The 25,174-nt window shown below is 36.6% G+C and overlaps 1 protein-coding gene across 1 annotated transcript in view; it reads right to left on the bottom strand.

Annotated features, from left to right (window-relative positions):
- WDR44 (WD repeat domain 44) overlaps positions 1 to 25,174 on the bottom strand; it is a 90,652-nt gene that overhangs the window by 57,666 nt on the left and 7,812 nt on the right. The window contains exon 2 of the mRNA XM_037050184.1: positions 3,601 to 3,634. Within this exon, the coding sequence (XP_036906079.1) occupies positions 3,601 to 3,634 (34 nt within the window). The remainder of the gene's footprint in view (positions 1 to 3,600; positions 3,635 to 25,174) is intronic.

The following is a 25,174-nucleotide window of genomic DNA, read 5'->3' as shown; positions in this document are numbered from 1 at the left end:
GATTAGACTTCCATTTTATTTGGCTTTAACAAAACTGTCTTGGACTTTGAACCTTTGAAAGCTATCAACTCTTATAAATTAAACTGTCATTATGTCATAAGTTTAGAGGAGTGATACGGCACCTACCAGAGGATCTGATCTCTAGAGAAGTTAAATTGAAACATTTCATAGTAAAATCACATTTAGTATATATATCTATATTTAGTATAGACATATCTATATAGATATGCATAGAGACATACATCTGTATCTATCTCTCTATATATGTGTATCTATATGTACATCATACATGATTCTCTCCCAGTACTGTCTGAGGTCCAGATCTTCCCTTAGCACCTCAATTAGGCTTTGGGGAGAAAGTAATGGAAGGCAAGCATGTGCCTGCAGAAAACTAACTCCAACTTAGCTAGACTTGAGATAGTCTCCATTTATTACACCTTCTGGATCTGGGATGTCCCATTACTAAAGCACAGTGCCTACTAAATCCCAGCTTCCCACCATCAGGCCATTTTTCTAACTCCTATCAATCACAGCCTCAGAAACACACTTTTTAAAAAAAAGTATGGTAGATCATTCAATTGCTAGCAATTCATACCACCTCCATTTGTGTTGGATTTCAGAGAGCTGCTTGGACCCTTCTTTACAGTATTGTTATAAGATTTGAGCTTTTAACTTTTAGCAAGCACATATAACAAAAGGCTAACTCGGTTTCACAAATCATTTGTACAAAAATGATCTACACTCAAAGAAGAAAAAAAACAAGAAACAACTCAATTAGTTAACATATTCATCCATCCATTTCTATCAACACTATCCTTTTGTCAGAGTCTTATATATGTTTTGACACTCTAATCACCTCCTAACAACTCTCTCTCTCTGCACTTAGTCTCTTTCTTCCAGACATTCTTCCGCCCTTCTACCACTTATCTTTTGTTAATTCCCCAGCAAAAAAACCTTGGAGAACACAACTGTAAGACATATAAAAACTGACATTTTAAATGTCTTTCTTCAAAATGCTAAAGCCCAGAGTTTTTAACCTGACATTCAAAGCTCATTAAGTATGGCCCCAATTTACTTTTCCCACATTCTATAACTGCAATGTTTGCAGAGGTCGCAGCCGTCTTTCAATGCTCCCAGCAAATTCTGTCTTTGCATATTAATTAGTTCATACTATTGCCTAGTATGCAATGCTTTCCCAATTTTTCTCTATCTACCTACACAAATCTCTCCAAGTTTTCAAAGCCCAGCACAAGTTCTACCTCCTCCCTGAAACTTTTCTCTCCTATTCCAGGTAACGGCACTCTCATGGTCACCTAGTCTCTCCCTTCCTCCTCCAAACTCCTGATAGCACTTAAAGTCTATTCTACCTTTGAACATCAGTACCTCATCCTTTTGTATACATGTCTGTTCTGTGAGATTATAAAATCATCAAATATTGAGACTACATGAAATTTTTCTTTGGATTGCCTAAGATATCAATCAATATGCTGTTATACACGGTATGTATTCAATAGTCTTAGTAAATCCATGACATTGAATATACTTTAGAGTGAGAAGGAACAAACCACTGACACATGCAACATCTTGGATGGATCTCATTTCTTTCGGCTAATCTCAAAAGGTCACACACTATATGATTCCATTTATAGGACATTCTCAAATGACATAATTACAGTGTCGGGAAACAGATTATTGGCTCCTTAGGGTAATGAATGATGGGGGAAGTGGCAGGTGTGACTTTATAAACAGGTAGCAAGCACCAGGGAGATCTTTGCGGTGATGAAACAGATCTGCACCTTAAGTATGGTGGTGGTTATACAAATATACACACGTACTAAGATGACACAGAACTATACATTCACACTGCACCAATGTCAAATTCATGGCTTTGATATTGTACTATAAATAAAACACAACCCCTGGGGAAATAAGTGGGTGAAGGATACCAGGATTTGTCTGTACTGTCTTAGTACCTCCCTCCGACTCTATAATAATTTCAAAGTAAAAAAAGAACAATATTCAACTTCATATTTATTTACTAAATATGTACATTGTTTATCTCATTTTATTGAAGTTAAGGACAATCTATAATTACCAGCATAGAGTGAAGTCCCCAAACCAATTTTTACAACCTAAAAATATCTTAGAGCTAAGTGGCTTTTAAAACCTATAAACATAATAAATAGCAATAGTCTTTGGAAATGGGGATCAGGAAGATGAAGGACAGCAGGGTAGTCGCGTACTCAATCATCTACCTTTGCACTAAGCAAATTCGATCCACATCTGTATCTTACTTTAAAAACTGTTTTTATTAAATAGAATATAAAAGGATTTTTACAAAATATAAAAAAGAATTATGATATAACCTTTCTTAAGCATTCAATTTAAGAAAAAGAGCATTGTTACCACTGGCTTGCAAGTCTCTTATATATCCTTGTCCATGTCCATTACATTCTTTCCCTCTTAGAGATGACTGACATGCTAAAGTTTGTGTTTATCATTCCTCCGCTACTCTTTTTAGTTTCAATATACTTATAACTCTAAACAATATATTCTTTAATTCGGCATGCTTTTGAACTGAATATAAATGAATATTATTGCATATATTTTTCTGTGAATTTTTCCCCTATTAAACATTATGGTGCTATCCATGTTATTGTATATAGTTAACATATTCATATCCACTACTGTAGAATATTCCATATAAATATACCACAATTTATAAAACAGATCACTATCCAATGCGTATAAGAAAGTAGGGACACTGGAAGTGGAAAAAATAAAGCATGTTTGAGATTATAGATACATATGTAGAGACATGCACAACACAAAGACACACATACAAACACACACGTAGTATATATCTTATTTGATATAAAATATCAAACATCAAAGAATATCTATTTGGTGATATTCCTCTACTTAAAATGGCTCTCAGTGACATAGTATCTTCATACCAAATTCCTTTGTTTAGATATAATGCTGGAATTGGTTTTTATATGTGGTGATGATATCAATGCATGTGCCCATAAAAGTATACAAGTGGCCCTGGCTGGTGCGGCTTTGTGGATTGCACACCCGCCTGTGAACCAAAAAGACACAGGTTCTATTCCCAGTCAGAGCACATGCCTGGGTTGCAGGCCAGGTTCCCAATAGGGGGCATGTGAGAATCAACCACACATTATATGTTTCTCTTCCTCTCAAAAAGAAATAAAATCTTCAATAAATTTTTAAAAAGTATACAAGTTTTTGGTTACTCCACATTTTGTCATGTAAATATTACTTTTTCAATTAACACACACACACACACACACACACAAACACAAGTATTTTACAGTGTCCTCCTATTCTAAAAATTATAATCCAAATAGACATTAGGTGAAATCTAAAAAATACTTATAGTTCCTTCCTTACAGTATGATATATGATTAGATAATTCAAGAGGACTTAATCACACCTAGTAAAATACAAAGACAATATTTTTTAGCAAAAAACAAGGAACGGAAAGCATATCCAAAAGCTGAAGAATTACATAAAAGAGAAAAATGAACGAAAAGTGTATAGTTTGGAGAACTATAATTTTCAAAAAGCACAACTTACCTCTAATGTTGAAATTCCAACCTTTTCTGAAGACCTGTTTAGAAATAAAAGCAAGATGGTGTTGAATAGTGCAGGTGAGAAGGGAAATACCTCTATATACCTATTAAAGACAAGTTCACATTAAAAAAAGAACATATGAATTTTGTGATTAAAAAGTCTGTGTGCATATAGAAAATGTAGAAAACATAAAAAATGTAGAGAAGAAAATCGAAGTGACCCATAATCTTACCATGTAGAAATTTGAATATTTTTTGTCTTCCCAGATATATACAGGGTTGGTCAAAAGTAGGTTTACAGTTGTTCACAGGGAAACTAGTATAATGATTAATAAACATAAGAATAAACTGTGTTTCATGAACTTATAACTATAAATCTACCTTTATCCCTACCTGTATATGACATAATATAATAAGCATATTCCTAAAGAAAATTTTGTGTTCTTCTATGATAAATTTCTTTAAATGTCTCTGGAAGTAGAACTGCAGTCCAAAAGTTGAGCATTTTGAAAAACTTTCAACTTGCCCTCCAGAACATTTGTGCAAATTCATCCTTACTCTTCTGAGGGCATATTTATTTAACTGAGTGCATATTAACATGCCAAATAAATATCTGGCATATTTATCTGCCAAAAATGAGTGTTATTTTTATAATTTTACATCTTGATAGGAAGTATATCTCATTGTTTTCTTAATTTGACATAGTGTATTAAAAGTTTTATATGCATTAGACATTTTCAGTAATTTTGAAGACAGTAACCCAGTTTTGTTTGTGGCTCATTTTTCTACTGGAGCAAAACTCTATTGTTAAACACAGACTATTTCGATTTATTTATTTATTTATTTATTTATTTATTTATTTATTTATAGAGGGGAAGGAGAGAGGGAGAGAAACATCAATGTATGGTTGCCTTTTGTGCATCCCCTGCTGGGAGTTGGCCTGCAAGGAACCGGTTTGCAACCCAGGCATGTGCCCTGACTGGGATTCGAACCGCGATTGTCTGGTTCGCAGGCCCGCGCTCAATCCACTGAGCTACACCAGCCAGGGCCAAACACAGACTATTTCGATGTAATTATTTTTAAAGTATGTTTCACCAATTACTACCACACAGCCTCATCACATTTTTCCTCAAGTAGGAACAGTTTGATATCCACTACAAAGCATAAAGAAGAGACACACCTTTAGAGCTGCTTAATGTATTTTACGGTTCTGTAGTACAAACCACTTTCAAATGATTAATATTAATATGCCATTCCTAATTTTGTTTTGTAAAATGCAATGATCACAGATGATACAACTGTGTGTTGAAAGGCACCTTCAAGATAATCTAATCACATAGCTTCTGTTGACAGAAAAAAACTGAGGTGCTGAGAGATAGGAAAGTCAATCGACTTTCCCCAAAGTCACAAATTTAGGAGCAGAACCAAGAAAAGCACCAAGTCCTAGTGAATAGTAATCCATATTTAGTAGAGGAATCCTTGACCTTTAATTAAAACATAAGTGTGATAAAAATCATTTTTGCCATTTAACAGAAAATGAATCCCTTTATTCAAAAACATTTATGGAATACCTACTATGTACCAGGGACTAGAGATAGGAAGGTGAATAAGACACAATTCTCATTCAGGGGGGTTTAAGGATTGTTTTAAAAAGGTAGCTGTAGAAAATGGTGCCTGCTCACTTAATTGCAATGCCTAAACAATACATTTTCATATTAACAAAGTGCAATTTCCAGAAATGAAAATTTTTATACTCCCAATTATTTGGTTTCTCTGGCAAACCTATACTGCTATGTCACAAAATCATGTTTATCCAGATGATTAGAACCAAGGGTATTCAAGTTTTTTACAAAAATTGATACAAAGTGTATCTGCAACAATACAAGTGCAATGAAAACAAAACAAAAACAAGAAAAACAAAAACCGTGAAGATCAAATTTCCACAGGGCACATACTCTAAGTGCCAATAAGGGGGGGGGGAAATCACCTGCCATAGAAATGTAGCAGTAAGAGAAAATAGGATTAGAAACAAAAAAACAAAAAAACTTAAGCTCCGTATGAAGTAGAGAGGGGAAGAAAAAATATTCTGCCTTCCCCACGTCCCTCATTTTGAGAAATCTGACCAGGTTTTAGATGTCTGTCCAAACAAACAAGACAAAACAAAAAACAGAACAGGGAGTCACATTTATCTTTTGTATGGTTTCATAATGAGCCCCTTCTGGCTGTTGACTCACAGGATCTAAGTTATGGACCAATTGTTGACACACACAGAAATATTCTGGATTGGTTCTGGTGGGGCTTTACATATAGCTGTGTACAAACTACATACAGTAATTTATTATGTCCTTCTGAGAGACAAGGGGACATAGTGAAAAGAGCATGGATTTTCAAGCACATGAACTTTGCTTGAATAGTGTTTCCACCACTTCCCCTACGTGTGATCTTGACCAAATTAACTTCTGCAGGCCTCAGTCTCCTCCTTTTTAAAAGGGAGTAAAACCACCTACTTCACAGGACTACAACAAGGATTAAGTGAGAGAGCACATGAGGCACACATAATAGGTGGTAGTTTCTTCAGCAGCTTTGAATTGCTCCACTGAAACTCAAATGATGAACTCCACTAAGTTTGTCCAAGGCACTCTGGCAGTCTGTCAGGAGTGGGAAGAGTGAGATCAATTTCTGGAACAGGAATTAGATACTAAAGCCTGACAAGCTCCAGCCTACTTAACAACAGGGAACATGAAAAAAAAGCCAGATTATATTGAGCTGGTGGTTAACATGGGCTCCTGCTTGCATTTGATGATGTCATTAAACAAAAAACTAATTACAAAAGACACTCAGTTGAAACACATTTTGAATGTTACACACATAAGACACTCTTAAGCACTTGGTAGGTAGTAAAACATTTCAGACTACTATAGCTTCTTCCAGTGTAAATAAGCCTAAAATTGTCTCTAACAGGGTAATCTGTAAAACCAGAATTCTTTTGTGATACATTTTTGATCAATTTACAGAACATCAGCATCTAGTAAAAAATAAAAGCATGTTTATACTAGGCAAAGTTGGCTAAAATGATCTGCATTATGTGCAAATATGAGAAGAGAATAATTCATTTCATAGAAAAAACAGTAAATTGTTACTTAGTATTTCCAGAGGAAGCACTCCTAATAGGGGTCTCGTAATAAAGCAATGGCCATCATTTATTAAGCAAGGCTCAAAAACTGTGTTAAAACTTGACTTGCTTTAGAGCTTTAGTCCTTGAAACTTTCCTATGAGATAGTTTTATTACCTTCCCTATTTTACAAAATGAAAAACTGAGGCATGGGTCAGATTAGGTAATTTAAATTGTATTGCTAGTAAACAGTAGGGCCAAAATTTGACTTTAGGCAGTCTGATTCCAGGGCTCTCTCTCTCAAGTACTTTGTAATATTGCCTCCTTTCTGGGTAAGCTCTTAAAAGATGATGGTTATACCTGGCTGGTGTAGCTCAGTGGATTGAGCACGGGCCTGTGAACCACATGATCGCGGTTCGATTCCCAGTCAGGGCACATGCCTGGGTTGCAGGCCAGTTCCCAGCAGGGGACTCATGAGAGGGAACCATATATTGATAATTCTCTCCTTCTCTCCTCTTCCTCTCTAAAGATAAATAAAATCTTTAAAAAAAAGATGATGGTTATAAAAATATTGTAAGTGCTGCTATGAACGAGCACCAAACTAAAGGCAATTAATGCTGCTCCTTGAGTTGGACTAAACTGATTAAAAGTCAAAGGCACTGACTCCTGATCTGTCTTTAACAACTACAATTTATGCCTAATTGATTTGGCATCACCAGGAAATAGAATAATAAAATGTCCCATAAATAAAATTTCCAGAGATGAAACTTCTCTTTAAGTGCCAAACTTCTGAGAGTATTTTTAAAAGATTTTATTTATTTGTTTTTAGAGAGGGGGGAAGGAAAGGAGAAAGACAGAGAAACATCAATGTGTGGTTGCCTCTCATGTGGCCCCCACTGGGGACCTGGCCCACAACCCAGGCATGTGCCCTGACTGGGAATCGAACTGGTGACCCTTTGGTTCACAGACCCTTGCTCAATCCACTGAGCCACACCAGCCAGTGCACTAAATGTATTTTAATACTTTAATGACCTTCAGGGACCCTAGAGTACAGGGAATTTATTTTCCTTCACACTAAAGGACTCTACACTACTATGGTTGGAATGTCTATGTTTTGCAGTTTTGCACCTCCTTCCTCTATTTATGGTCCTTCTTAAAACCGGCTTTGCTCCCCCATCCCTCCTGTGTCTAATGATTGCTTTTGATCTGTATTAAGTTGGGAAACCAGGCTTTTAAAAATAGAGTTGAGGCTCTGATCAGCATGGCTCAGTGGGATGGACATTGTCCCGCAAAGTAAAAGGCTGCTGGTTCAATTCCCAGTCAGGGCTCATGCCTGGGGTGTGGGCCAGGTCCTGGGTCAGGGACATGCTAGAGGCAATCGATTGATGTTTCTCTCACACATCAATGTTCCCCCCCTTCTCCTTCCCTTCTATTCTCTTTCAAATTGAATAAATAAAATCTTTAATTAAAATAAAAGGAGTTGCAAAGGAGACGACACTATGGGTGGTGAACATACAATACAATATACAGATGATGTATTATAGAATTGTAAACTTGAAACATTTAATTAAACAACATAATCCAATAGATTCAGTAATACTTTGCCTCCTTGCACAAAAGGACAACAAATTTAAACACAAAAAACCAGAACTGCCAGACAAATCAAACTGTATCAACATCTGACAACCAAGGAGTTAAACTTTCATCCAGACCAGTAGGAGGGGTGGAGACGGGCAGCTGGGGTATAGACGACATGTGGCAAGGCGGTGGCTTGGGGACCTAGGTAGGCAAGGTGGCAACTGGTGGAGCTGGCTGCCCCACATTTGCATTCTGATAATCTGAGAGGAACAACTGGGGAGCGAGACAGACCATGCAACCCAAGGTTCCAGTGCAGGAAAATAAAGCTCCAAAACCCATCTGTAAAAATCTGTGGGGGTTGAGGCAGCAGGAAAAACTCCCAACCTCACAGGAAAGTTTGTTGGGGAGACCCACAGGGTCCTAGAATGTACACAAAACCACCCACACAGAATCAACACCAGAAGGGCCTAATTTGCTTGTTTGTGGGTAGTAGGAGAAGCAACTGAAAGCCTGTCAAGAGCTGGCCAAGCAGCATTGTTCCCTCTCTGACCCCTCCCCTACATATAGCACCACGACATAGCAATGTGGGTTGTTGCCAAGCCCTGGCAAATACCTAAGGCTCCACCACTTACAATGTAACAGGTGCACTGAGACAAAGACATACAGCCCAAAAGAATGAACAGATCAAAGGTCAAAGACAAAGACATACAGCCCAAAAGAACGAACAGATCAAAGGTCAAAATAAAAACAACAACTAAATGATGAAGACATAGCCAAACTATCAGATGCAGAGTTCAAAACACTGGTAATCAGGATGCTCACAGAAATGGTTGAGTATGGTAGCAAAACAGAGGAAAAAGTGAAGGCTATGCAGAGTGAAAAGAAGGAAAATATACAGGGAACCAAGCATGAAGGAAAGGAAACCAAGACTCAAATCAGCAGTTTGGAGCAGAAGGAAGAATGAAACATTCAACTTGAACAGAATGAAGAAACAAGAATTCAAAAAATGAGGAGAGGCTTATGAATCTCCAGGACATCTTTAAACATTCCAACATCTGAATCATAGGGATGCCAGAAGGAGAAGAAAAAGAGCAAAAGATTGAAAACTTATTTGAAAACATAATGAAGCAGAACTTCCCTAATTTGGCAAAGGAAATAGAGTTCCAGAAAGTCCAGGAAGCTTGGAGAGTCCCAAAGAAGTTGGACCCAAGGAAACATACACCAAGGCACAACATAATTACATTATGCAAGATGAAAGATAAGGAGAGAATCCTAGAAGCAGCAAGAGGAGACAGTTACCTACAAGGAGTTCCCGTAAGACTATCAGCTGATTTCTCAAAAGAAACCTTGCAGGCAACAAGGGACTGGAAAGAAGTATTCAGTCATGAAAGGCAAGGACCTCCATCCAAGATGACTCTATTCAACAAAGCTATCATTTAGAATGGAAGGGCTGATAAAAAGCACTTCTCAGATAAGGTCAAGTTAAAGGAGTTCATCATCACTAAGCCCTTATTATATGACACGTTAAAGGGACTTATCTAAGAAAAAGAAGATAAAAAGATATGAACAGAAAAACAAGAAGAAACTCACAACTATCAACAAGTGAACCTAAAAATCAAAACCAAACCCAAAACCAAAAACTAAGGAAACTAGAAAAGGAACAGAATCACAGAAATGGAGATCACATGGAGGGTTATCAGTGGGGAGGGAGGGGGGAGAGAATATGGGAAAAGGTACAGGAATAAGAAGCATAAATGGTAGGTACAAAATAGACAGGGGGAGGTTAAGAACAGTATAGGAAATGGAGAAGCCAAAGAACTTACATGTGTGATCCATGGACATGAAGTGAAAGGGGGAATGCTGGTGGAAATGGGGGTACTGGCTGGAGGGGAAGAAAGGGAAGAAAAAAAGAATGGGACAACTGTAATAGCATAATCAATAAAGTATACTTAAAAAACCCAACAAAAACAAAAAATAAATAAAAATTGAGTTGTGTGTCAAAGAATCCAGAGATTCTGATTTTCCCATGAGAAATTTTGTACATGAATTTATGAGACTTTTTTTTTATTTTTGAGAGGATATTTTAAGTGATTATTTCTTATTTCCAGTTATATGAGAGAATTATTATTATCAAAGAAGTATCTGCCAAATAAGTGAGCTATCACTAATCTTTGGTATCCCCAGAAAAGCACTCAACTTCTCTCTGTAATTCAGTCTCTAACTTCAAAGTAGAGATAACAACAATATATTATTTCAGAGTGATTATCTTCCTAAAGAAAACAACTGTAGTCATGCATTGTATAACAGAATTCCCATTAATGAGGCCCTGAATATAGGATGGTGGTCTCTTAAAATTATAATGGAGCTGAAAATTTCCTATTGTGACTTCCTATCCAGCACAGTGCATTATTCACATGTTTGTGATGCTGGTGTAGACAAACCTGCTGTGCTGCTAGTTCTTTAAACTATAGCACAACCCTGCCTGGTGTGGCTCAGTGGACTGGTCACCAGGCTGGGAACTAAAAGGTCACCAGTTCAATTCCCAGTCATGGAAAATGCCTGGCTTGTGGACCAGGTCCCCAGTAGGGGGCACTGAAAGAGGTGACCAACAGATGTATCTCTTGCATGTCGATGTTTCTCTCCCTCTGTCTCTGTCCCTTCTCATTTCTCTAAAAATAAATATTTAAAAAATAAAGTATAGCACATAGAATTACGTACAGTACATAATCCCTGATAATGATAATAAACAACTACGTTACTGGCTTATGTTATTTAGTATACTATACTTTTTAATGTTGTTTTAGAGTGTATTCTTTCTATTTATAAAAAACATTTACGCCTTATTATGCTGGCATCAACATCTTACATGTCGTATTTACCACATCTCTTGATTGCATCATTTTCTGTTATGTTTGATTTAATCTCATGTTATTTGTACAATAACATGCTGTATAGGTTTTAGCCTAGCAGCAACAGGTTATACCATATAGGCTAGATAGGCTAGGTGTGTAGTAGGCTATTCAATTTAGGTTTGTGTAAGTACACTCTATGATGTTCCCACAATGATGATATTACTTGACCATACATTTCTCAAAACATACCCCTCTTGGTGTAGTGCATGACCATATTCATATTCAAGTTTGGGAACAGAAAAAAAATAGGAGACCAGAAGTGAAGAAAATTAAGTTCTACTCTTGGCTTTCCCAACCAAGTAGCTGCAAGACCTATAAGCAAGGGTTTTTAGAGTTCCTGTAATTTTAACCCAGGCTGGTAAGGCTCAGTGGGTTGAGCACACCAGCCTGCAAACCAAAAGGTCACAAGTTCGATTCCCAGCCAGGGTACTGCCTGGGTTGTTTCTCTCCCTCTCTTTCCCATTCTCTAAAAAATAAATAAGTTCTTTTAAGATATGTAGAGTTCTTTAATTTTAGAAAATTTAAGACCTTTTATTACTTTGGGAGTGAAGATGTAATTTATACCATGATTAATGATCTAAATTTTATACCCTACGATCCCCCCCCCAAATATGGGCATAATCCAACACACACACACATATTCAGAAATGTCTAGTAATGCTTTGATACTTGTAGTTAACTAGAAAAATATTCCTTCAGAATCTTCTGTTTATAGGAAATTGAGCAAATTAGCTTCTTCCTTCTTACAGGTTAAGGTGAGTAATTTTTCCATGAAAAAGTCTAAATGTCTACTTACAATAAGTTTTAGTACACCCTACACAGGTGAGAAATCTTTAAGTACTGGTGGTATTCCTTCCTTTAAATAAAACCTAACAAACCCAAATGAGAACTTCAAAAATTTATTTTCCATTTCAAAAGATTTTATCATAGAGTATTTTAAAAACATATTTTTGACACATTTAAATATCTGGTAACCAAAACATTTCATTTAAACAATACATGTACTTCTTGCAAGGTTTAATATTACCTTGATCACCTAATAGCATAAAAGCTTTTTCAACATATTAATACTTGTTAAAAACAGAGTAAATATTTGATTTTCTAGCATAGTACTGGAAATTGAAGACATGTCTATCAATGGTATTATTAAATTTAACCATAAAAACAAGCAATAACCGAAACAGCTTCAAAATAAAATCTGCTTTAAACAAGTATTGCTTTTTTTAAAAAACTCACATGGCGTGTAGATCAAATACTAAAATTATGTTTAGTGTGGCTTCCACATAGGTCTTAAATATAAAAGCAATTTTCAGACTTGTACTTCAGCAACTTGTAATACACAGAATATTTTAGTTCACTATATCTTCTTTTCTATAGAAATTATTTTCACATACTCACTGTGTTGAGTTTATACTAACAAAGCTCATGTTTGAATATAAAATAATGTGTGACAGATGCTTTCTCTAGTCCCTATCTATTTAGCATTTTAAATTATAGGAGTTTTCCTTTTGCAGCTAGGGTATTTGTGTTCAGTACCAAGGCATTCTCATATCTGCACAATATTCATTATTCAAAATTTTTTTACATTACTTCAGAGCACTGCTTTCATGATTTGACAGGACAGTATAGGAATTATTTTTCTTGTATAAACTCTGACCAGATCCAGTGATGACCTTCAGATACCCGAGGCAAAATTTCATCAGAGTGATAAGGTCATTAGTCCCAAAGGCAGGTGCTTAGTCACGGATATTTGGATGTGGTAACAATAACTGCAACTTACCCAAAAGTTGCCCACCAAGTTTCAGCAGGAGGGAAAATGTCAAAAACTTTATAAACTAAGATAATACTACAATCAATACCATTTTAGTGAAAAGTACAAATATGCAAACAACCCAACATTTTATTAACCCTCTTATGGAGCTTGACTTTGAAACTTTTTAAACCTGACTCTCTAATTTAGTAATGTTGTGAAAAGTATTCATTTACTTTATGGAAACAAAATCAATTCAACAGAAAATGCGTACTAGTAGGCTATTTTTAAGAGATTTGGATGCTACATAACTGTGGCTTTTCTGCCACAGGTGTTAGAAATGAGCATACTACCTATCGCAATGTTAAAGATATTCAGTAATTCTTTTCAAAATCCTAAAGGGTTTTCTAAAAATTAGGGAAGAATAACTTTTTTAGTGTTTGAAGGAAACCTGAATATCATTTAGATCAACCATCTCATTTCACATGAGAAGAAAATGAGGCCAAGAAAGGTTAAATTAACCCATTCACTTAACATTACCTACTGTGCTTACCATGTAACAGCACAGTGCCAGGCTGGCAGAGAACCAAGCAAACATGATCCCTGACCTCCTACAGCTTATGCTAAAATCAAAGGCCGAGTTAGGTCTAGGACCCACGTCTCTCTGCTGATTCTAACAACCTACACAGCCTGTCGATTTACTCTAATAATTCTATTATCCCCCTCATGGTTTCACATGGGTAGGTAGCCAGTCAAGTGAAACTGACCATTTACCAAAGCCTTCATTATCTAGAAGTACCACCACAAATTTCCCAGGGAAGGCCTGGGGAACCCAGAGACTGAAAGGGCAACTTGACATCCATCTGGAGGTAGAAGGTCTGTAAATTTAGCTACATAGTAAAAGAACATGAGCTGGACTCAGGAGATTTGAGTTTTAGTCTTGAATCTGCCAATAACAATGAATATGCCCATAAAAAATATCTTGGGCCCAACTTTTAATTCTGGCTATTTCAAACATACACAAAATGAGGAGAATATTATGAACCCACATGTACAACATATTGATCATGTTCAATAATGGCCAATATCAATATCCCTCCCTTAACTCCCCCGCCAGATTATTTTGAAGCAAATCTCAGAATCATTTGATTTTTACCCATAACATTTGATTAAGTACCTAAAAATTATTTCTCTTTAAGACATAACCACAGTATTATTATCAAATTTAATAATTCCTTATTATATACAGTCAATATTTCCTGGATTATCTCAATTTTTTTTATAGTTGGTTCATTTCAATCAATATCCAAATTAGGTCCATATCAATTAATATGCCTCCTTCAGTCAGTAGTTTCCCCTTCATCTCTTATTTCTTGCAGCTCATGTGTTGAGAAACAAGGTTGTTTATCCTGAAGAAGATTTTTAGGGTAGTGAAGCTATTCTATATGATACTATAATGATGGATACATGTCGTTATATATTTGTTCAAACCCATCAAATGTACAAATACCGAGGGTGAGCCCTAAGGTAAACTATGGGCTTTGGGCCACTCTGATGGGTCAGTGTAGGTTCATCCAGTGTAACAAGTGTACCACTCTGGTGGGGGATGTTCATAAAAACAAAATATAAGAATGAGAAAACCGAATCCCAAAGCATTCAAGGAGATAAAAGTAGGGAGGCTGTGAATGTGTGGGGGCAGAGGGTATGTGGGAAATTTTTGTATCTTCCTTTCAGTTTTGCTGTGAACCTAAAACTTCTCCTAAAATAGTATTTTAAAAAAGATTTCATCTAGTTTTAGAGAGAGGGGAAGGGAGGCAGAAAGAGAGGGAGAGAAACGTCAATGTATGATTGCCTCTTGAGCACCCCCTATTGGGGACCTGGCCTGTAACACAGGCATGTGCCCTGACTGGGAATTGAACCAGAGACCCTTTAGTTGGCAGACTGCTGCTCAATCCACTGAGCCACACTGGCCAGGGCCAAAAAGTAGTCTTAAACAAACAAAGTTGTTCATCCTGTAGAATTTCTTATGGTCTGAATTTTGTTCACTGCATCTCCATGGTGACATGCCGTAAGAAAAAAATTATTTTAAAAGATTTTATTTCTTTTTAGAGAGAGGGGGAAGGAGAGAGAAAGGGAGGGAGAGAGATATCAATGCCTGGCCGCATCTCATACACCCTGCACTGGGGACCTGTCTGCAACCCAGGCATGTGCCCTGACAGGGAATTGAACCAGTGAGTGACCCTTTGCTTCAGAGTCCAGCACTCAATCCATTGAGCCACATCATCCAGGGCAGAAAAAAATTAAATGAAAACACACAGAAAGGATTAGAGAGATGGAAAGTGTACATATCCAAAGAAAACTGCAAAAACCTATCAGAACACTAATCAGAAAAACAGCTCTCAGAATGTGCTAAGATTTAAAAAAAATTACTAGAGACAAAGCTTTTCTTTATTTTAATTTATAACTAAACAGAACAAAAACAAGAAAAAGAAAGTGTAGGACTGCTTATATGTGGATAGATAGTATAATTTAAAAGTCTGCTTAAATTCTTTCTTTTCCAATTAAAATTACTGATAGTCAAACCAGGCAGGGAAAAACAAAATACAAGAATGAGAAAACCGAATCCCAAAGCATTCAAGGAGATAAAAGTACCTTTCTAAGTGAGTTCAGTTCTTTGGTCCCAGGCAAATTATATCCCAGCATACTCTAAGGATTTACAGAGCTCAATCACTATGTAACACCTTTGAGGAACCATGGAGGATGAAGAAGATGATAAGTAGACACTCTAAAAATCAATGCTGTAAAGCAGGCAGATGGTACAAACTATAAACAGATTCGCTTGATGTCAAGCCCAAGCAAAATTCTTCAGTACACTCAAATAGTTTCAGGACCCTAGTCCTGGGAGGAAGATACTCATTAAGAGTCAGTAAGCATGCATAGGATGCCAATCATGCAAGATTAACCTAATCTCCTTTCTTGATAGGGTTACTGGCCTAGAATATACAGGGTGGGGCAAAAGTATATTTAATTACTGTATTTTTCCATATGAACTGTAAACCTATTTTTGCCCCGCCCTGGATTATACACATGCAAAAAAAATCTAAATTTAAGTACTCAATTTTAGAATTCTCTCATGATATCCTCCTAGACAACAAAGAGACACAGACTACAATACACTTAGGTGTGTTTGTAACTGGTGTGAGAACATTATCCAAGTTGTGCCGATAAATGGCTCAAGAGAATAACATAAGGAAACATCAAATAATTTCTCTTGTGCTCTATCCTACTTGATGTTCTTACTAATGTCTTGGATGAGGACACCTATGGAATAAGCATCAAATTTGCAGATGACACAAAAGTTGAGATAGGGAGAGGGAGTATACTGGCTGACAGAATCCAAAAATATTTCATAAGGTTAGAAAAATGGGCCAAATCTTAACAGAATGAAATATAGTAGGATAAGTGTAAAATGCATGATTGGTGAGATAATGACTTAGCAACAAATCATGTGAAAACATTTAGGTATCTTTGTTGATTGCTCAGAGTAAAAGCCTGTGAAATGGCTGCCAAGAGGACTAGTGTGATCTTACACTGAATTAATAGAACTATTATGTCCAGGGCAAGGGGAGTGGTAAATTCTATTCTACTCCTTGCTGACAAGAGCACTTTGGTACACTTAAGAATACTGTGTACCAAAAAAGAAAAAAGAATACTGCGTACCATTGGTACACCACATTTAAAAAGAAACACTGACAAAATAGAACATATGCAAAAGAGAGAAACCAATTTTGTGAATGTTCTAGAAACAGAGAAGGTAATATAAAGAACTAAAGAAGCTGACTTGGAGAAGAAAAGGAAGAAATAAATGCCCTAACTTTTTAAACCTGGGTTTATTCTGGAAAGTACAGCCATGAAACTATTCTTACTGGCTAAGTTTCTTATTGAAGCCTATGTTTTCTTATAAAGATTTTATTTATTTATTTTTAGAGAGGAGAAGGTAGGGAGAAAGAGAGGAAAAGAAACAACGAATGGTTGCCTCTCACACACCCCCAACCATGGACCTGACCTGCAACCCAGGCATGTGTCCTGACTGGGAATCAAACCGGTGACCCTTTGGTTCACAGGCCAGCACTCAAAGCACTGAGTCACACCAGACAGGGCAAAGCCTATGTTTTAATCTAACTTTTAAACTGTTATTCTATATATGATATGCACAAAAGAGTACAAATGTAATTCTAAAACATAAACAAAATTAACTGTGACTCATCATGTCACCTGAGAATGAGAACAGAATCAAGAGTAGTGCAGCTACTGTGTGCTCTTATTCCATCTGCTGGTTCTTCTTTTAGAAGGAATCAGTGGCTCGGATTTAATTTATTGTTCCCTTACCTTTTCATTTTTAAAATGTTAATATATCCCTAAATAATATATTGTTAAGTTTTGCTATTTGTGAGCTTTGTTTTCACTAATGTCCTTCCAAAGAAAAAGGTGTTGGACTCTAAAATCAACATTGCACTTTTGGTATTTTTGTCTTAGTTAAAGGCTACCCTTGTCATTGCATTCTAGTTGTATGAAGTCTCATGGTTGTACCCATGGTTGTATTTTTGTCTTAGTTAAAGGCTACCCTTGTCATTGCATTCTAGTTGTATGAAGTCTCATGGTTGTACCCATATCCACTAGTCTTCTGCTTCTCCCAAACTTAGTGTTGTCAGATCTAGGAACTATAAATATAGGCTGCCCACTTAAATTCCAGTATCAGATAAACAACAAATACATTTTCAGTATGTTTATCTGCCATTGGAATTGAACTGGGAGTCCTGTATCTGGCAACTCTACCCTATCCCCAAGTTAACTAGGTGGACAATTCATCCTATGATTTGTTAGTGTGTGATAAAGGGATAAAGTGGGAGGAACTGCATGGCCAATATCATTGTATAAATATTCATCTAAGTATTCAACAGCATTCACTGACTGGGAAAAAATTGTAAAAGTGTGAATTTAGTCAAAGCTTTTCCAGACAGTACATTAAGTGCATATGCCTGAATGCAAATACTGTAGGTATGCTATTATATATAAAACACTCAGTGAAGAGTAGAAAGATGTACTAACAGCTTCATTATTTTAGCTTAGCTTGTCTTCCACCAACTCCCCGCCCCAGTAAGATGGCTACTGTAACAAACTGACAAAATTTCCAGGTACACAAACTGACTTATAATCCTGTCCTCAGTTAACATATTCAAAATGACGTTAACCTTATATATAGGATAAATGAACATCAAAAGCAAACTTTCTAGATAAGTATCAATTAAAATTATGTTATCATCATCCTGGCTGAGTAGCTCAGTTGGTTTAAGTGTCATCCCAATACTCCAAGGTTGCTGGTTCAAACCCCAGTCAAGGTACTTAGAAGAATCAACCAATGAATGCATAAGTGGAACAACCAAACTCTCTCTCTGTCATCAATAAACTGAAAAAAATTTAAAAACCAGCCCTGGCTGCTGTAGCTCAGTGGGTTGAGTGTGGGCTGCTAACAAAAAGGTAGCCAGTTTGATTCCCAGTCAGGGCACACGCCTGGGTTGCCGGCCAGGTCCCCAGTGGAGGCCACGTGAGAGGCAACCACACATTGATGTTTCTCTCCCTCTCTTACTCTCTAAAAATAAATAAATAAAATCTTTAAGAAAAATCATGTTGTCAGTAAAAAGGGATTCAGTTACTATATATACAAAGTCATTTTAGGACACTTTATAAAAAGGATATTAGAAACATTTCAGGTATATCATTTCTTTATCAATCAAAAAACTGATAAGCCTTCTGCAATACGAAATAGAATTCACTTCTCAATTCTTTCAAGACATAATTTCAACATCCTCCCACAATCAGAAGCACTAATAGCTCCTAGATTTGAATGTCAATCAATATGAGTGTGTACTAAGAACCCATATAGATTAGATTCCCCAAATAGAAGCTAATTGCATTGCCTGGCTCGCTTACTGCAAAACCAATGATTCAAAATCAGGCATTGACATGGCAGTAAGAGTCTAACTTGCTTTTTCAGAGCTCCAGTGAGTGGTTTCTCTCCAGGCAATCATTAGATCACCTGTTTTAATTTTAAACTCAAATCTTAATCACTCAGGTGCTATACCTTGAGGGTAATTAGGACCTAAAATTATGGCACAAGTGCTTAAGTCTAATTTCATAAAGAATACTGAGCCCCGGCTGGTGTGGCTCAGTGGATTGAGCACTGGCCTGCGAACCACGAGGTCACAGGTTGATTCCTAGTCAGAACACATGCCTGGGTTGCCGGCTATGTCCCCAGTCAGGGGTATGTGAGAGGCAACCACATTCCCTCTCTTTCTCCCTCCCTTCCCCTCAATCTAAAAATAATCTTTAAAAAAGAATACTGAATTTTTCTGGTTTCAAAGAGCCAGATCCTATGTCTAGTTTCTCACCCTTTAGCATTAGCCAGATCCTCTGTCCTTTGGGCTTGATGTTTCTTTACCTCTAACCTGAGGGTTATTTAAAATACAAACCAACCAACTCTGTAAGCCTTCTGAGAACAGGGAGGAAGGAGTGTACAGACTAAGCCTAACACTTAACACCTGTTTCATAGTAAACAACTAGAACTCAAAGTCCTACCTCCTAAAATACACTAATAAAACATGAGTGACCTCACACGCAACATTCCCATCTTCAGACCTCTCATTATACAGGGTGAAAAGAATATACCAAAACAAAATGGACACACAGAAAAATGAACTAAGAAGGTCTTCTTTCTTTTTCTGTTAGTTAGAAGACTCATTTTTTTAAGGCTCTGAGGGAAAAAGGTGGTTGGCTTTGAAGTAGCTCCTTGTCAGGTTGCAACATTGCTGATGGACTCCAAAAGAGGTAAAAATAAGGGAATATGGAAAGAGGGAATACAGAATGAGTCGGCTAGACTAAATCTGGTGGCTTGGGAAACATTTTTTCTTACAGGAAGGTGACTATAAAAGGGCTTAACAGAGAATTACCCTATGGCCTGATTTTGTTTTTAACCCCCTCTTCTTTTTGCCTTCACCATCAGGAAAATATAAAAGTAACATGAGCTTAAGCAGCACCTCAAGGAACTGAATCAAGCAGAGTAAAAAACACCGTGCCTGTACAATGAAGGTGCTGTGATTCTAAGGTCCTTGAGGTAAACAGGATATGAGCAGATAAGGCCATTCATTAAAGTAAGCAGGTAATTAAAGGGTTTTGCTTTCTAAAGCCCGGCTAGCTGAAATCGGAAGACCTGGTGGCAAACTAATACCAATTTAAAAGTGCTAAGTCTAAATTAGCAACTGGAAGGGTTCTGGTGCTCAAAAAACACTGTTATGAGGATGTTTCCCACCACTTAGGCCAGGACGGTAAACAGCAAAAACAAAACCAAGTCCAAGGTAGAACAAAAATTTTTAAAAGTTCAAATTTGGAGAGCAAGATACTGTTTTATTTTTTAAATCTTGCTCTAAGTGCATAGACTTACAATTTTGGTATCTTATAATATCTGATGGAACTGAAATGCATATACTGGTGCTCAATCTCCTGAGCCACATGAGCCAGGGCTGGAAGACGATTTTAAGTTTTAAATGCTATGAAGCCAAGAAGTAGAATATACCTAAAATACCTAATAACTATTTTATAAATGATATTAATAGAAATAGACAGTGAAGAAATTTTGCACAATGGTGCTGTTTTTTTAAGTAGGTTTTGTGGAAACATTTTAAAATAAATGATCTATATTGAAGTCCAAGGAAATTTTATAATGAAATATAAATATAGCCTCATATAAAGTAATTACAAACTCAAAGTGGACCTTTATACAACTATCTTGTCTAAAATGACAACCTGAGTTTTTAAAACTGATTTACATAATTCATCTAGTTTTATGCCATATTCCTGGGAGAAAAAAGAACAACCCAGCTTGATAATCTACTTATTATAAAAATAACAAAATATATCAGGTCCCTGGGCCTACAAAAATTCTAAACTAAAAACATTCTACCTTTTACGTCTACGACCATCAGAAAAATACCTGCATTAAAATAGGAACTCCAGGGTAGGATGCCTGTATCACAATGTTCCAATTTGTCAACATGGGGTAGAGAAGAGTCATATATATTAATGATTTAAAGTAATTTCTTTTTTTAACTTTCATTTATTTATTTTTAGACAGAGGGTAAGGGAGGGAGACCGGGAGAGAAATTTCGGCGTGAGAGAGAAACATCAATTGGTTGCCTCTCATACTCCCCCAACCAGGGACCTGGCCCACAACCCAGGCTTGTGCCTTGACTGGGAATTGAACCCTGACCTTGCAGTCTGTGGGATGACACCCAAACCACAGAGCCACACCAGTTAGGGCTGATTTAAAGTGATTTATAATAGAATCACAATGGCAACAGATAATTAAATTTATGACTGACTGTCTTTGGAAGTCAATGCTAATGCTATCACGCCAAATTATTTTGTAACTCTATGAAAAGTAAACAAACAAGATGTCAGACTAAAGCTGGTATTATAAATGTTAATGTGCTAATATGATTTTTTAAGTTATCTAAAACATCCAATGGTGTACTAATCTTAAAAGGTAAATGCCAAGCCCTGAGTGGTATGGCTCAGTTGGCTGGGCAGCATTTCACAAAGTGAAAGGTTGCAGGTAGATCCCTGGTCTGGGCACATGCCTGGGTTGTGAGTTTGGTCTCTGGTTGGGGTGTGGGCCAGATGCAGCCAATCAGTAGATGTCTCTCTCTCACATGAAGTTTCTCCCCCCGCCTCTCTCCCTCCATTCCTTTCTCTCTAAAAATGAATAAATAAAATCTTTTTTAAAAAGTAAATGCCAATAACTTTATGTAGGTCACCTTATATAAAAATTAGAGCTCTAAAGAACTTGTCAAAACCTGCCTTCTTAAAACATTTGAATAAATCAATTCTATTGATTATTTAGATTTTGAGATTCTTTAATTTTCTCCTTGTTTGTTCACTGCTCAGCCTAAAAAATGGGCAGAGAAAGAAAAAAATCAAACCAAACCATTTATTAATTTAAATTGTACATTTTTCTGTTATCCGATAAAAGATTTGATGGGAAAGGTAGTTGTGAACTAATGACTGAATTGAGGTCTTGGTATAGCTGGTTGCTTTTAATTAATCATGTTTTCTATCAATAATAGAAAACTGAACTTATTTTAGATAAATTTAATATTAAACACTTTTTAAATAAATTCTATCTATATGCTTTATGTACATATTTGAATTTCTAGTTTTGTATTCTTTAATAAAGTATCAAAGATTTGATAAATATTTTAGAAAAATCTCAAATTACCTAGAATGCTTACCTACATAAAACATTTGGTAGGACAAATTTTTTTATTTATCATAAAAAAGATTATTCAGTCCTGGCTGGTGTGGCTCAGTGGATTGAGTGCCAGCATGTGAACCAAAGGGTCGCAGGTTCAATTCCCAGCCTCAGGCACATGCCTGGGTTGGGGGCCAGGTCCCCAGTGGGAGGTGCACAAGAGGCAACGACATATTGATGTTTCTCTTTCTCCCTCCCTTCCCTTTTCTATAAATAAATAAAAAAAATATTTAATAAAAGATTATTCAATCTTATTTAAGTCTTGAATAGTAATTACTGATAATGTAATTTTTCTAATTACCTAGCTAGTAGAACTGCATTTTTCCTATTTGACAGTCTACAGAGGATTGATTAGGTGGAAAATATTAATAACTACTACATGCACTTATTATGACTACTAGGAGACACCTCTGGGTGGGGGGAGAAACACTGTGTTTCCAATTAGTGGCTTGTAGCCAAAATATGAATCAGAGTTATACCAACCCCCACCAAATTGAAAAACCAAACACTGTGGCCTACGTAAACAAGTGACAACTATCTACAAAATAGTAACAGAAAACAAAAATCTGGGATCAAGCCTTTTTGATGAAGCACAGAAGCCCAAATTGACAGTGGCTCACATCTTGAGGGGTTTCCCCTTAGGAACAAAGAACATATCTTTGAAATGCTCTGCAGTGTCTGGGATTCCAGCACTTTTAAGTAGCAAGGGTCATTTTCTTTTTTTTTCTTTTTAAAAATATTTTATTTATTTATCTTTAGAGGGGAAGGGAAGGAGAGAGGAAGAGAAACATCAATGTATGGTTGCTTCTCCTGCATCCCTTGCTGGGAACTGGCCCCTGCCGGGAACTGGCCTGCAACCCAGGGATGTGCCCTGACTGGGAATCGAACCGCGATCATCTGGTTCGCAGGCCGGTGCTCAATTCACTGAGCTACGCCAGCCAGGACGCAAGGTCATTTTCTGACCTAACTACCATAACATAATCAATTTCGTCAAAGCTTAAAAAGAGCATAAAAACATCACTTTTATTATTTTCAACAGTAAATTATACACTTCTAAATGGCAGAAGAGTTAGCCTTATCATTCTGATAATTCATACTTAAGATGTAGCATCAGAAATATTTATAGTTTACAAAAGGAAAGTAGGGAAGAACCTAAAATTTTACATCTCCTCCGTTCAAAACCATGATCTAATCACCACAAATTAGTGAAGTTCCACTTTCGCTCCCGTCCCTTATCCACCCTAACTTGTCTTATTTGTAAAATTAGGATAATAGTTGTCCTACCTATTTCACAAAAAAACTGTCCTTCTATCTCACAGAACTACAGAATAATCAGAAGAGGTCATGTGAATAAAAGTTCTTAGAAATCTAAAGGCTAACATTAGTTGACAGTATGGCATTACAATTCCTTACCATGTAACAACATGTAAGACTATAATAGTTTCTTACTGTGAACAGATTAGTCCCTGGGAAAAATGTTGGTAACAAGGAACTGGTATGACTTCAGGATAACTGGCAACACTTGCCAAGACTTCACTGTTAACATTTAATATTTACTGTGTACAGCATGTTCCCAAGTTACAAAGGTCCCATAAATATGAATCCAAACCACTGTCCTTGCCTCAGCCCCTTCCCGTTTCCTCCCTCTTCACTCTTATATGAAGGGGGTGGGGTGGAGATACGAAAGAACCAGAAGTTCAAAGTGGAAGTGGGAGGAGTAGGGAACACTAGCGTGCCTGCCTACTTGCCACTCAAACCTTCTTCGTCACTGTTACACAGGAACTGTATACGTCTTTAGGCTGGGAAATAAGGCAAAAGTTAAAGAAAGTCACCAGGCAAGAGCTATGATCTGGGACAAAACAGGGATAGTAAATTTCACTTAAAGGAAAAAAGGGCTGATCTCAGTCATTAGCCTTAATCTCTAAAGTCAATCCAATAAAGATAAAATAACAATTCCAAAATATTGACAAAACTACACACCTTCACTCAACAAAGGTACCAGTTTTATCACGCTATTTATTCATTTTGCTCACCTATCTTTCACTAACCCAATAACCTACCCGCCACCTGTGACACTTGTGACACTAACCAATCTCACTGACCAACGCATCCCCCATGTTCAATTTAATGGATCTTTCCCTTACTCTTTCCCAAAGACACACTCATTTTATTTCATCCATTATATTTCAATGGCCCTTCTCAGTTGTAAGGGACAAGTTATGCTGGAAAAATCTCTGTACTAATGATATTGTATAAACAAAGACGGAGAAAGCTGCAGGTGAATGGGGTGGAAATGGGGCTGGGGAAAATGTTCAAACCACCTGCTATTATCAATTTGATAGGAGTAGAGAAGCGTATTTTAAAACAGAGCTTTTAAAAAAACATACAAATTGTTAATACTACTGCTAATCATCAGAAAAATGATTCCCTCAGTCTTCAAATTTAAATAAAATTTTTCAAGAACAAATTTAAAAGAGGACTATGGATATTAAGTCATCCATGGCTAGTCTTTCCAGTTCACGAGCAATGCCAGAAAGAACACTCCCACATCTCTTTAGCCTACTTAATAACCAGGATGCCTGCTTCTGAGTAAGTGAGTTTGAATAAAGCTCAAGATTCTATTTATTGGTTCTCTAGAAAGCTTGAACTGTAGTTCATAAGAATGTCCCTGGTTCAATGAGTTGGTACTGGAATAGTCTATCACAATTACTAGTGATCAAGTAGATATCACACAGATATGGTTTGCTCTGTTACAAACTGCCTACTGGAAATACTGTTAAAGTTTTCTGTGAGAAATTTCCACAACTTTTATGCTTCACCCTTGGCCTTTCTTTTCTTTTTTTAAAAAAATATTTGATTTAC

This window comes from Sturnira hondurensis, unplaced genomic scaffold (assembly GCF_014824575.4).
Source record: "Sturnira hondurensis isolate 20B ecotype Veracruz unplaced genomic scaffold, ASM1482457v3 Scaffold0006566, whole genome shotgun sequence".
Taxonomy (NCBI): Eukaryota; Metazoa; Chordata; class Mammalia; order Chiroptera; family Phyllostomidae; genus Sturnira; species Sturnira hondurensis.
The sequence above is the reverse complement of the archived record's forward strand: the minus strand, read 5'-3'. Positions and strand labels throughout refer to the sequence as shown.